Source organism: Mustelus asterias, chromosome 8, assembly GCF_964213995.1.
Source record: "Mustelus asterias chromosome 8, sMusAst1.hap1.1, whole genome shotgun sequence".
Lineage (NCBI taxonomy): Eukaryota > Metazoa > Chordata > Chondrichthyes > Carcharhiniformes > Triakidae > Mustelus > Mustelus asterias.
In genome coordinates, this window is record NC_135808.1 from 32,426,369 (window position 1) to 32,438,961 (window position 12,593).

Genomic DNA, 12,593 nt, shown 5'->3' on the forward strand with positions numbered 1-12,593 from the left:
GGGACTGAGTTCAGTGTCCCAGGAGTCAGTGCTGGGGGACTGAGTTCAGTGTCCCAGGGGTCAGTGCTGGGAGATGGATTGAGTTCAGTGTCCCGGGGTCAGTGCTGAGGGATTGAGTTCAGTGTCCCAGGGGTCAGTGCTGGGGGATTGAGTTCAGTGTCCCAGGGGTCAGTGCTGGGGGACTGAGTTCAGTGTCCCAGGGGTCAGTGCTGGGGGACTGAGTTCAGTGTCCCAGGGGTCAGTGCTGGGGGATTGAGTTCAGTGTCCCAGGGGTCAGTGCTGGGGGACTGAGTTCAGTGTCCCAGGGGTCAGTGCTGAGGGATCGAGTTCAGTGTCCCAGGGGTCAGTGCTGGGAGATGGATTGAGTTCAGTGTCCCAGGGGTCAGTGCTGGGGGATGGATTGAGTTCAGTGTCCCAGAGGTCAGTGCTGGGAGATGGATTGAGTTCAGTGTAAGGTTGTACATTGACACGCTGTTTCTCTCTGCCTGATCTTACCGGATGTCTGGTTTGTGATCTTCAGCACTGTATTCAGATTCTCCTTCACCATGTCTGAGTGCGAGATCACCAGTTCTGTGATATAGTCCCAGAATTCAGAGTCGATATTTTCAGCCATGAACCTCTGTCTGCGAATGCAGCGACGGATATTACTGTCACAATATCCTGTTTGGATACCATCGACCACTGCAGTGCTTGTAACCGCAGGAAAATCTTCCATCCCAGAGACAACAGTGTACATCACCGTGTGTGTGTTAGTGTCTGTAAAAAGAAACAGTTAAAGGGATTGGTTAATAAACACCGGTCTGATCATCAGAACAATCTCGCTGGACTTCACCATCCCCCCTCCCCAATCACCACCCCCTCCCCAATCAATCACCACCCCCTCCCCAATCAATCACCACCCCCTCCCCAATCACCACCCCCTCCCCAATCACCACCCCCTCCCCAATCACCACCCCCCTCCTCCCGATCACCTCCCCCTCCTCCCAATAATCATCCCCTCCTCCCACCCAATCACCACCCTCCCCAATCACCACCTCCTCTCCTCGATCACCACCCCCTCCTCCCAATCACCACTCCATCCTCCCAATCACTACCCCCTCCTCGCAATCACCACCCCCTCCTCCCTGATGACCATCCCCACTCCCCAGTCACCATCCCCCTTCCCCAATCACCATCCCCCCCTCCCAATCACCATCCCCCCCTCCCAATCACCATCCCCCCCTCCCAATCACCATCCCCCCCTCCCAATCACCATCCCCCCCTCCCAATCACCATCCCCCCCTCCCAATCACCATCCCCCCCTCCCAATCACCATCCCCCCCTCCCAATCACCATCCCCCCCTCCCAATCACCATCCCCCCCTCCCAATCACCATCCCCCCCTCCCAATCACCATCCCCCCCTCCCAATCACCATCCCCCCCTCCCAATCACCATCCCCCCCTCCCAATCACCATCCCCCCCTCCCAATCACCATCCCCCCCTCCCAATCACCATCCCCCCCTCCCAATCACCATCCCCCCCTCCCAATCACCATCCCCCCCTCCCAATCACCATCCCCCCCTCCCAATCACCATCCCCCCCTCCCAATCACCATCCCCCCCCTCTCAATCACCATCCCCCCCCTCTCAATCACCATCCCCCCCTCCCAATCACCATCCCCCCCTCCCAATCACCATCCCCCCCCTCCCAATCACCATCCCCCCCTCCCAATCACCACTACCTCTTCCCAATCACCACCAGAGCCCCCCGAACACCACCCCCTCCTCAATCACCACCCCCTCCCCAATCACCACCCCCTCCCCAATCACCACCCCTACAGAGCCACCCCCCGAACACCACCCCGAATGGGGCAATGGTCCAGGGCTTGGGACAGTAATATGGTCTGGGAGGCTGTGTAAACGGCCGTCAGTGTCCGCGTACTGGCACAGAGGACCGGTGACAAGTGCCGGAAGAAGATAAACGATCTTCTTCAGGCAGGAAGGGTCAGTGTCCATCCCATCCTGACATCGGTCCCGTCTGTCACGCCTGCAATGCCGAGCCACCCGCCTGACACTCTGCAGCCTCCCAGCACCCGGCCTCCAACCCCATTCCTCCAACCCCTCTGGCACCCCCAGTCACAACCCCAGACTGCCGAGGCACAGCCCCAATAAACCCCACCCAATCGCCCCCACCCCCTACACCCTGTGTCCTTACAACCATCAGGTTTTCAATCCCTCCTTTATCCCCACAGGATAAAGTGGCCCATAACCACCGGGAGCATGCCAAGACTGGAGGTGGGGTCCCCGAGCTGCATCTCCTCACTACCTTTGAGGAGCGCTATGGAGCTAGCAGGGGGTGAGGAGAGAATGGTCACTGACAGCCAGGTCGGTGTTCACCATGGAAGTGAGAATTTCCAAAACCCTCGTTCAAATGACTCATTCCAGGTAAGTAGCATGCTGCCCAGAAACCTGTCCCTTTCTACTTGTATTCCAGTGGAATACAAGGAAAGTAGAAAGAAACTTAAGCAAGGAGTAAGGAGGGCTAAAAGGGGTCACGAAGAAGCATTGGCCAGCAGGATTAAGGAAAATCCCAAGACTTTTTATACATATGTATGGAGCAAGACGGTAGCCAGGGAGAGGGTTGGCCCACTCAAGGACCAGGGAGGGAATCTATGCGTGGAGCCAGAGGAAATGGATGAGGTATTAAATGAGTACCTTGCATCAGTATTCAACAAAGAGAAGGACTTGGTGGATGATGAGTCTGGGAAAAGATGTGTAGTTTGAGTCATGTTGAGATCAAAAAGGAGGGGTTATTGGGGTTCTTGAGAAACATTAAGGTAGACAAGTCCCCAGGGCCTGATGGGATATACCCCAGAATACTGAGAGAGGCAAGGGAGGAAGTGGCTGGGGCCTTGAGAGAAATCTTTGAATCCTCACTGGCTACAGAGGAGGTCCAGAGGATTGGAGAATAGCCAATGTTGTTCCTTTGTTTAAGAAGGGTCGCAAGAATAATCCAGGTAATTACAGGCCGGTGAGCCTGACATCAGTGGTAGGGAAATTATTGGAGAGGATTCTTTGAGACAGGATTTATTCCCACTTGGAAATAAGTGGACTTAGTAGTGAGAGGCAACATGGTTTTGTGAAGGGGAGGTTGTATCTCACTAACTTGATCGAGTTTTTCAAGGAAGTGACGAAGATGATTGATGAGGGTAGGACAGTGGATGTTGTCTACATGGACTTCAGTAAGGCCTTTGACAAGGTCCCTCATGGCAGACTGGTACAGAAGGTGAAGTCGCATGGGATCAGAGGTGAGCTGGCAAGGTGGATACAAAATTGGCTCGGTCAAAGAAGACAGAAGGTAACAGTGGAAGAGTGTGTTTCTGAATGGAGGGCTGTGACAAGTGGTGTTCCTCAGGGATCAGTGCTGGGATGTTTGCTGTTTGTAATATATATAAATGATTTGGAGGAAAATGTAACTGGTTTGATTAGTAAGTTTACGGAAGACACAAAGATTGGTGGTTTTGCGGATTGCGAAGAGGACCATCAGAGGATCCAGCAGGATATACATAAGTTGGAGACTTGGGCGGAGAGAAGGCAGATGGAGTTTAATCCGGACAAATGTGAGGTAATACATTTTGGAAGGTCTAATACAGATAGGAAATATACAGTAAATGGCAGAACCCTTAAGAGTATTGATAGGCAAAGGGATCTGGGTGTACAGGTACACAGGTCACTGAAAGTGGCAATGCAGGTGGAGAAGGTAGTCAAGAAGGCATATGGCATGCTTGCCATCATCGGCCGTGGCATTGAGTTTAAAAATTGGCAAGTCATGTTGCAGCTTTATAGAACATTAGTTAGGCCACACTTGGAGTATAGTGTTCAATTCGGGTCGCCACACTACCAGAAGGATGTGGAGGCTTTGGAGAGGGTACAGAAAAGATTTACCAGGATGTTGCCTGGTATGGAGGGCATTAGCTATGAGGAGAGGTTGGAGAAACTTGGTTTGTTCTCACTGGAGCGACGGAGGTTGAGAGGTGACCTGATAGAAGTCTACAAGATTATGAGAGGCATGGACAGAGTGGATAGTCAGAAGCTTTTTCCCAGGGTGGAAGAATCAATTACTAGGGGGCACAGGTTTAAGGTGCGAGGGGCAAGGTTTAAAGGAGATGTACGAGGGAGATTTTTTTTTACACAGAGAGCAGTGGGTGCCTGGAACCCATTGCCAGGGGAGGTAGTGGAAGCGAATACGGTCGTGACTTTCAAGGGGCGTCTTGACAAATACATGAAAAGCACGGAAATAGAGGGATATGGTCCCCGGAAGGGTAGGGGGTTTTAGTTCAGTCAGGCAGCCTGGTCGGTGGAGGCCTGGAGGGCCGAAGGGCCTGTTCCTGTGCTGTAATTTTCTTTGTGCTTTGTTCTATTGCACTGAACCTTGTGTCATCTGTTACAGGAAATGATCCAGATGCATCAGACCCTTCAGGATTCGCCACCCCCCCCCCCCCCCCCCCCCCTCCACTCCTCCTAAGATGCACATGGCAGCTCGAAGAAAACCCTGGGAGGAAGTCCCCGAGGAAATCGCCAAGCTTAGCACTAGTCAATCGACACCAGCTTCCACCACACAATCCACCAGCGCAGATACCGTCACCTCAGTGGGACAAGTTAGTGGTGAGGCTTCTGGGTCACTATCTGGTGGGCACGACACAGCCGTGGATCTACATCGGGTGAAGGCGGAAACATCGAGGGCTCGGGCACACGGAGTTCTTCCGGAGCGAAGGATGCATCTGGCCCCAAGCCAAGTGCTCGGCCTCTGGGATCGATCATCTCGAAACTGCTGGAGATGCATCAACAGAATTGGGCAATGGTGGAGGGGCTGTCAGCATCACTGCATCAACTGTGAGGCTTTTGGAGGAGTCCAACTGATTTCTGTCACAGGAGGTGGTACCGGCACAGTGTGGTACCCAGGCTAACACTGCAAGGGTCGCGTCCGCAGTGGGAAGCCTGGGGCAGGGATTGGTTGCCATGGTTGACAGGGTGCAGGCCATCCTGGAGACACAGCCATGGCTGCGGGCATCAAACTTAGTCCAGTCTCAGGGGGCATCGCTGAGGGCTTGCAAACCATGGGGCAGACGTTGTTGGGACTCCAGGACTGGCAGAGCCAGGTGATGCCAAGGCTTCTGGAGATGACTCCAGCTGTCCCACCATCCCATGGAGTGTCCCCGGTACATATGGGCACACTGAGGGAGGAGGAAGACTTGGAGCCCATGCTGGGGCCTTCCAGCCGGGAGAGACCAGACATCCCGAGACCTTCTGATTCCATCCCCCTCCCTTCCTGACACCGGAGCATCTCACGGGCAGCAGGGTGAACAGGGTGGCACGGCTACATCAGTGTCATCCACAAGTCAGCCGGGAACCTCCAGGTCTCGGCCCCCCCAGGGGACACCCACCAAGGGGATCACAGGCCACGGGGCGTGGAATGCAGTCGGGTGCCTCCCCGTCCAATGTGCATCCTGAGGGGTCACCCAGGTGCAGTCATAGGCCTTGTAAAATTCAGAAGTTCTCGTGTCATCAGGAGGGCAGAAGTTAAGGTCTGCACCAGTCAGAAAAAGGACACGAGACCCTGTTTAGAATGAGATACACTTGTTATATTGCACAATTAAATATCATCCCTTCATATTATTTGCACTGTTAGTTTCACCAAGAAATATGATTGCCCCCCCAGCTGTGACTAATCTTTCTGTGATTCCTGCCCCACAGGGGTGACCCTATCCTGACCGCACGCAAAGAGGCGCAGAACGTCATGCTGTGTGACAGAGGCCCTTCGGCCAGTAGGCACAGACGGCCTGCCCTGGTATCTCCAGTACTCACCGCACCCTGTGCCAACTGCCCCCCCCCCAACCCCCCCTCCCCCCCGCCCCTTCCCCCACTCCCCCCCGCCCCTCCCTCCCCAACAGGGCTTTGTTCCCCCCGTTAACCCCACACAGCCCATTGCCTGCACGTTTATGTCCGAGACCCACACTCAGACGTGTGCCCAGGTGCCAGTGTGGATAGAGAGGGCAGGTAGGATTCAGACTTGTGTGGCACCAGGGCAGCATCACAGTTTGCCGCATAGTGAGCCATCATCACCCTCCTGCCTGGACCAAGGACTCGCTAGCATGCCCAGCCCTCTCCCATCACCTTGGTGTGATGCCATTTGGACCCTTGTACCCCACCAGCCATCCCGACAGCCTGAGCTGGTCCTCAAAGAGCCCGGGGATGTCCGAACTCCGGAGGATGTAGCTGTTGTGCCCACTCCCTGGGTGTTGTGCACAGATGTGCATGATATTCAGCCTGTGGTCACGGACAATCTGCACATTCAGGGAGTGGAACCCCTTCCTATTGATGAAGCGCAGTCCCTGATCATGCAGTGTCCGCTGGACAATGTGAGTGCCACCTACAGCCCTCTGCACATGGGGCAGTCCAGTGATGGTGGCGAAGCCTGCAGTCCGGGCTTCCTGTTGGGCCTGGCCCATGTTGAAGTGGATGTAATTGGCTGGACGCCTGGAAGGACCTGGTGGTGTAGAGGTTGAGGGCACCGTGACCTTCACTGCCAACGGGAATGGGTGTCCTCCTGTCCCTCGAGTTGCCAGGTCTGAGGACCTGAAACAGGTGCCGCACTGTCTCCTTACTTAGACGGAGCCTGCGGCAACATGTGGCTTCCATCATCCCTGTGAAGGATCTGCAAGTCCTGTACGCCCTGAGCCTCCACCTTCCCCTGCCCCCCCTCCCCTGTGGGAGGATGCGCTGCCATGTCCTGGCCCTGACCGGCAGCCCCCTGCCCTCCTGCTGTGGCTTCTGGCTCTGTTTGGCCTTGAGTGGCCGGACATCTCCCTCCTCCTCCCTCCTCAGTGGCCGCTGCAATGATGGCCATTTCTATCACTGCCAATCCAAAATCCATATCTACACTGCGCAGGGGGGGGAGGGGGGGGGGGGGGGGGAGCAAGTTGTATAGTGACAGGGAGATAGAAATATTTAGTCCAGTTATCCACCCCAGGCCCCCCACCCCCTCCCAGTAACCAGCATCCCCATGAGGCTGGGCGCTGGCAACTCAACACGGTGCCATGCGTCATCTGAATGGGTTGCCTACCATTGACATCCTGGCCACAGCAGGCAGGGAGGGCATAGGGTTGGGTTTGCCAGGCTGCCCATTGCGGACCCTTGAGGCATGGGCATGGGTGCTATCACCGCAGTGCCTTCCAGGTACGTGTTGCATTTCAGACAGTCGGGGTAGGGGCAGCCTCGTGACTATCACGGGATAGGTTCCTATTTCAGTGCAGAGTCCATGCAGTGTGAGGAGCCGTGTTAACACCGGCACAGCCCCTGTGCTTGGAGCAGCAGCTGACAGAGCTGCTGTCTGTTACTGTTAGTGGGGCCTGGGATACAAGGTCTGGGGTCAGCCACAGAGCCCGTCCAGCAGACAGAAAGCAGAACAATCAGGTGGATATTTGTGGGTTGGTGGTGAACATCATGTGGCACCCTTCGGGGGTCTCTGTGTAGCCAGGGGCAACGCGTGCACCATGAACCTGCTGCAAGTGGCGGCTCCCAGCACTGGTCCCCCACAGGGGAGGTGGTGGTGTAGTGACATTGTCGCTGGACTAATCCAGAGACCCAGGGGAATACTCTGGGTACCTGGGTTCAAATCCCACCAAGGCAGATGGTGAAAATTGAATTCAATAGAAGTCTGGAATTAAAAATCTAATGGTGACCACGAAACTATTATCTATTGTCGCAAATACCCATCTTGTTCACCAGTGTCCTTTAGGGAAGGAAATCTGCCGTCCTTACCTGGTCTGGCCTACATGTGACTCCAGACCCACAGCAATGTGGTCGAGTCTTAAATGCTCTCAGGAATGGGTAATAAATGCTGGCCCAGCCAGTGACACCCACATCCCATGAACGATTAAGAAAGACCCCCAGCACCCAGGCAAACCCCCCACCCCACCCAGCAACATTGCAGCACCCGAGTATCCCGTGCCCCCTCCCCCTGAACTCCGGGGGCTGCCGCTCAATGGGACTTACCTCCTCACTCTCCTTCGCGACTGCTGCGCCAGCCCCAGACTTTTATAAACCATCTGTGATTCACGCTGGAGTGACGTCACGCTGGAGAGGAGGGAAAGGTACGGGAGGGGGAAAAGGGCCGAGCCAAACTCTAATGATATGGAAACCTATCCAAATGCATGGAAATTGACATCCCGCCGGAAAAAATGGCCCGGGAGAATCCCGAATCCCGACGCCAGGCACAAATTCCATTGTTCGGCTCACGTCCTATTTCCCTGCCCCACTACACCAACCAACCAGTGCAGCAGAGTGGAAAGATCACAGCACCAAGGACCCGGGTTCAATTCCCGGCTTGGGTCACTGTCTGTGTGGAGTTTGCATGTTCTCCCCGTGTCTGCGTGGGTTTCCTCCGGGTGCTCCGGTTTCCTCCCACAGTCCAAAATCTGCGGGTTAGTGGATGGCCATGGTAAATTGCCCCTTAGTGTCAGGGGTACTAGCTAGGGTTAATGCATGGGGTTATGGGGATAAGGCCTGGGTGGGATTGTGATCGGTGCAGACTTGATGGGCCGAATGGCCGCCTTCTGCACTGTCGGGATTCTATGATTCTACGAGGGGGATGGACAATCCAGAGCAGGATCTCCACTGTCCTTCACAGAGCTTTTTAATCCCCCTTTATACACACTCACGAGCATACCCTCAGTTTGGAAAAGTCTAGGAATCACCAGGCAGGAATATTCCAATTTAAATTTCACTCCCAGCTGTGGCTGCCTGGAAACACTCTCACCTCTGACTCAGAATGTTCTGGATTGAAGCTCCCATTCCAGAGACTGGGCTGCACACGCAGTGTATTACTGACAGAGTGCTGCACTGTCAGAGGATCAGTCCTGAGGGAGAACTTTCCTCCCCAGATTAATGTAATATATCCCGGGACAGAGCAGGGAGATCATAAACTGGATCAGTACTGATCCCTGAGACAACATCATTCATGTAGATTGTCTAATCAGAGGAACATTGCTGTTTGTGGGATCTTGCTGTGCACACAATTAGCTGCTGAGTTTCCTGCACCATAACAGTGAGGACACTAGAAAAAAATATTTCATTGGCTGGAAAGAGCTTTGGTGCATCCTGAGGTTGTGAAAGGTCAAAGTCTTTCTGTGTCTGCTTTCTCTCTCTCACACCTTTTGTAAAAATACACTGGTAACTTTGGAATCTAACAGCACTGCTCCCAAATCAAGGGACGGATTTTAATTTGTTCTCTGTTGCTGATATTTTATCTTTTCCTCTCTGGTGATAATTAGCACAGAGTATTTGGTTCATAAATCTCCCCTGTTATCTACAGCTCTGCCTGTCACGCTTTAATGGTTCCGTATCTCCCACAGTCACTCATTTACTGTTAATATATTTCTATAAACTTTTACTATTCGCCTTTATATGACCTGAACTTTTTCCCCACGTCCCTTATCGCAATCCTCAATTTAATCTTCCTGTTCCTCTGTTGTTCCCTCTGTTTCTGGATCTTTCCATTTTAATTGCTCCATGTTTCTCTGATCTGGGTGTTTTGAACATACAAACTTGGAGCAGGAGTAGGCCATTCGGCCCCTCGAGTCTGCTCTGCCATTCTGTGGCTGATGTGATTGTGGTCTGAACTCTACTTTCCTCTTTATCTCCCCTGTCAGTCATAATGTTATCTAACAGTTATATCTGACAGATACATAACAGCGTCTGAGCAAATATTGTAAGGAATAATCATTAAGACAACATATATTGGAAGGAATAATTATTCGGACAAGTAGGAGATAATAATTAACATAGAAGAGATAATCACTACTTAAGAAGCTCTCATATATCACATATCTTATTCAGCATATACTTGTACCCTTTTAAGTGCACAATACCTTACCAGGTCAGTACACATGGATACTCACATAAATGAACATAAAGGCTAAAAGAAGTCAAGCAAACACACAGAAGCTGAAAGTAATTTCTTAAATAAACGTGAGAAAGTAAAAAGACTTGGATGCCCTACAATGGTTGAACAAACAACAACCTTGGCTGATTAGACAATAAACTTCAGATAAGAAGGCAAGATGTAACCACAATGATATCATAGCACATTTATTAGTGACCAATCAGAAAGAAGGCAGATAACGTAGGTCTCGTAAACCATGGTGGCTAACGAAAAGTGGCCTTGGGGTCTGCAACAAAAAAACCTTGACTGTAAGATAAGAATGATGAAATATGAAGCTAAATGTGTATAAAAAGGACTGTGAGAGCACTGGTTTTTTGGATTCATCTGGAAATCCCGGCTTTATTGAAATGTATTAGCTAATAAAGCCTTGCTGCCTGGAAGATCAAGACTCAGACTCTCTATTCTGATTGATGAACTCTTCTTGCCGTCCACGGGGAACCACGGCAATATCACCCATTTCAAACTCTCACCAAAAGATTCAAATTCACCCCAGAGAGAGAGAGAGAGAGTGAGAATGGAAAAGTGAATTCTGTACTTACCGGGAGAGACCCAGGAAAAACACAGGGAGATGGAGAAAAGGATCAGCAACATTCTGGGAATCCACTGTCCCAATTCCAATCAGTGACTGCGAATTAAACACTCTGAGGATGAAACAACTTTATAAACTGAGGAGAAACATGAAAAAAACAAAAATTTTATCCAGACTCCATTTTCCTGTCTCAGTCGGACTTAGCTCATTTCCTGATTGCAGAAGCAGAGGATGACTGATTGGTTAGTCTCAGAAAATTAACCAATTAAAGAGATAAACAGCCAGCCTGTCACTAGTTACCAGGAAGATCAAACTCGTTCAGGTTCAGGCTGAAAAAAATCTAATCTTTACCCAGCACCTTGCACAAAGTGAAACCTCCCCAAGGACAGCTTTATAAAACAAAGATTGACCCAGAGACACACACAGCTCAATGCACAAAAACTGTCTCCAAATTCCAGGGTTGAAGGAGTGTTTTAAAGACAGGCTGCAGAGGGGTGTAGGGAGGTGTGGTGAACCATCGTTGGTTCCCACTGGATAGTACTGAGCCAGGGTCTGGCCAGTACTACAAGTATGTACATATGTTGCTGTTGGGTTAGGGATGGGTTGTGCTACTTGTTGCTGTTGGGGTTAGGTTGGGGTTGTTACACCTTTGTATTGTAGTGTTATGGTACATCCCAGTCGGGCTCCGCCTCCTGGGAGAGGTATAAAGGTCCCTGCTCTGGCTGGGACCCCTCAGTCTGGGATCGTGTATATAATTGTTGGCTGCTTCGTTACAGCAAATAAAAACCTTTATTTCCTGAGCATCAAGCCTCGTGTGTGACAACGCGCATCAATTTTATTTGCTGTTGTTAAACTCTCGTCGAAGAAAAAAAAAAGAGAGTATGGAGCAGATACTGAAGCCGGAACGCCTTACACTAGATCCACGTGCGGTGGGCGCCTCTAACACCTTCGACCACTGGCTGAAGTGTTTCGAAGACTACCTGGCAGCCTCCGCAGCGGTCACCACAGATGATGACAGACTCCATGTCCTCCATGCGAGGGTAAGCGACACTGTCTACCTCGCGATCCGTGCGGCCACCGATTACACAAAGGCCCTCGAGCTTCTGAAGAAGCGTTATATCAAACCGCCCAATGAAATACACGCTCGTTACCTCTTAGCCACTCGACAACGGCAGTCTGGCGAAACGATGGAGGAATATGCGAACGAGCTCCTACAGCTAGCCAGGGGCTGTAACTGCAAAGCTGTGTCGGCTGAGCAGAGTATAAACTACCTCGCCCGAGATGCGTTTGTGGTGGGAGTCGGATCGTCGTACATTCGACTTAAACTGCTGGAGAAAGGTAACCTTGACCTTACCCAGGCAATCGAGCGAGCGGAGATGCTGGAGACGGCCTCCAAAAGCCTAGTATTGTATCCTGAAGACCACGTGGAGACAACATGGCAGGAGCAGTCGCCAATCCCTCCTCGTCCCTCGGGTTCAAAATGCCGCGTAATGGCGTGCTCACACTCAGGCCAGACGACGGCAGCAGCTCCGGGTGGCCCGCGGTGTTACTTCGTTGGGGGAGCGAAGCATACTCGGCAACGGTGTCCCGCTAAGTCTGTGTTGTGCTCCGCCTGCGGTAAGAAGGGGCACTATTCGAAAGTGTGCCGATCTAAATCTAGGAACGGCAGTGCAGCCTGCGATTCCTCAGAGCCCGGGTCTTTGTCGTCGAAATCATCGAGGGGTTCGTCCACGTGCGAGGCCAGGACGACGCCATTACGGTCGACGGAGTCGGAGGTGTGTGACCACCAGGGGTCGCTGAGTTTGACGCCATCACCCACGTGCGACCTATGGGAGCGGCCATGTTGGTCGGCACCGACCGCGAACGACTAGCAGGGGTCCTCCTCCTCTATTTCAGCTGCCTGCAGTGGCGCTCATGAGCCAACGGTGGCGTCGATCATCCTGGACCAGGCCAAGCCTCATAGACTTGACAAATCTATGATGAACATCCAGGTAAATGACCACGTGATTTATTGTCTGTTTGACAGCGGGAGCACTGAGAGCTTTATCCACCCAGACACTGTGACGTGGTGTGGACTCCGGA

General features: G+C 52.3%; 2 protein-coding genes across 2 annotated transcripts in view; one reads left to right on the forward strand and one right to left on the reverse strand.

Annotated features, from left to right (window-relative positions):
- LOC144496990 (class I histocompatibility antigen, F10 alpha chain-like) overlaps positions 1–10,859 on the reverse strand; it is a 31,028-nt gene extending 20,169 nt beyond the window's left edge. The window contains exons 1-2 of the mRNA XM_078217662.1: positions 10,522–10,859; positions 496–756 (exon numbers count right to left, since the gene is read on the reverse strand). Coding sequence (XP_078073788.1) covers positions 496–756; positions 10,522–10,573 — 313 coding nt within the window. The 5' untranslated portion in view covers positions 10,574–10,859. The remainder of the gene's footprint in view (positions 1–495; positions 757–10,521) is intronic.
- Positions 1–12,593, forward strand: part of LOC144496991 (class I histocompatibility antigen, F10 alpha chain-like) — a 201,056-nt gene that overhangs the window by 130,137 nt on the left and 58,326 nt on the right. The gene's annotated exons all lie outside the window — the stretch shown is intronic.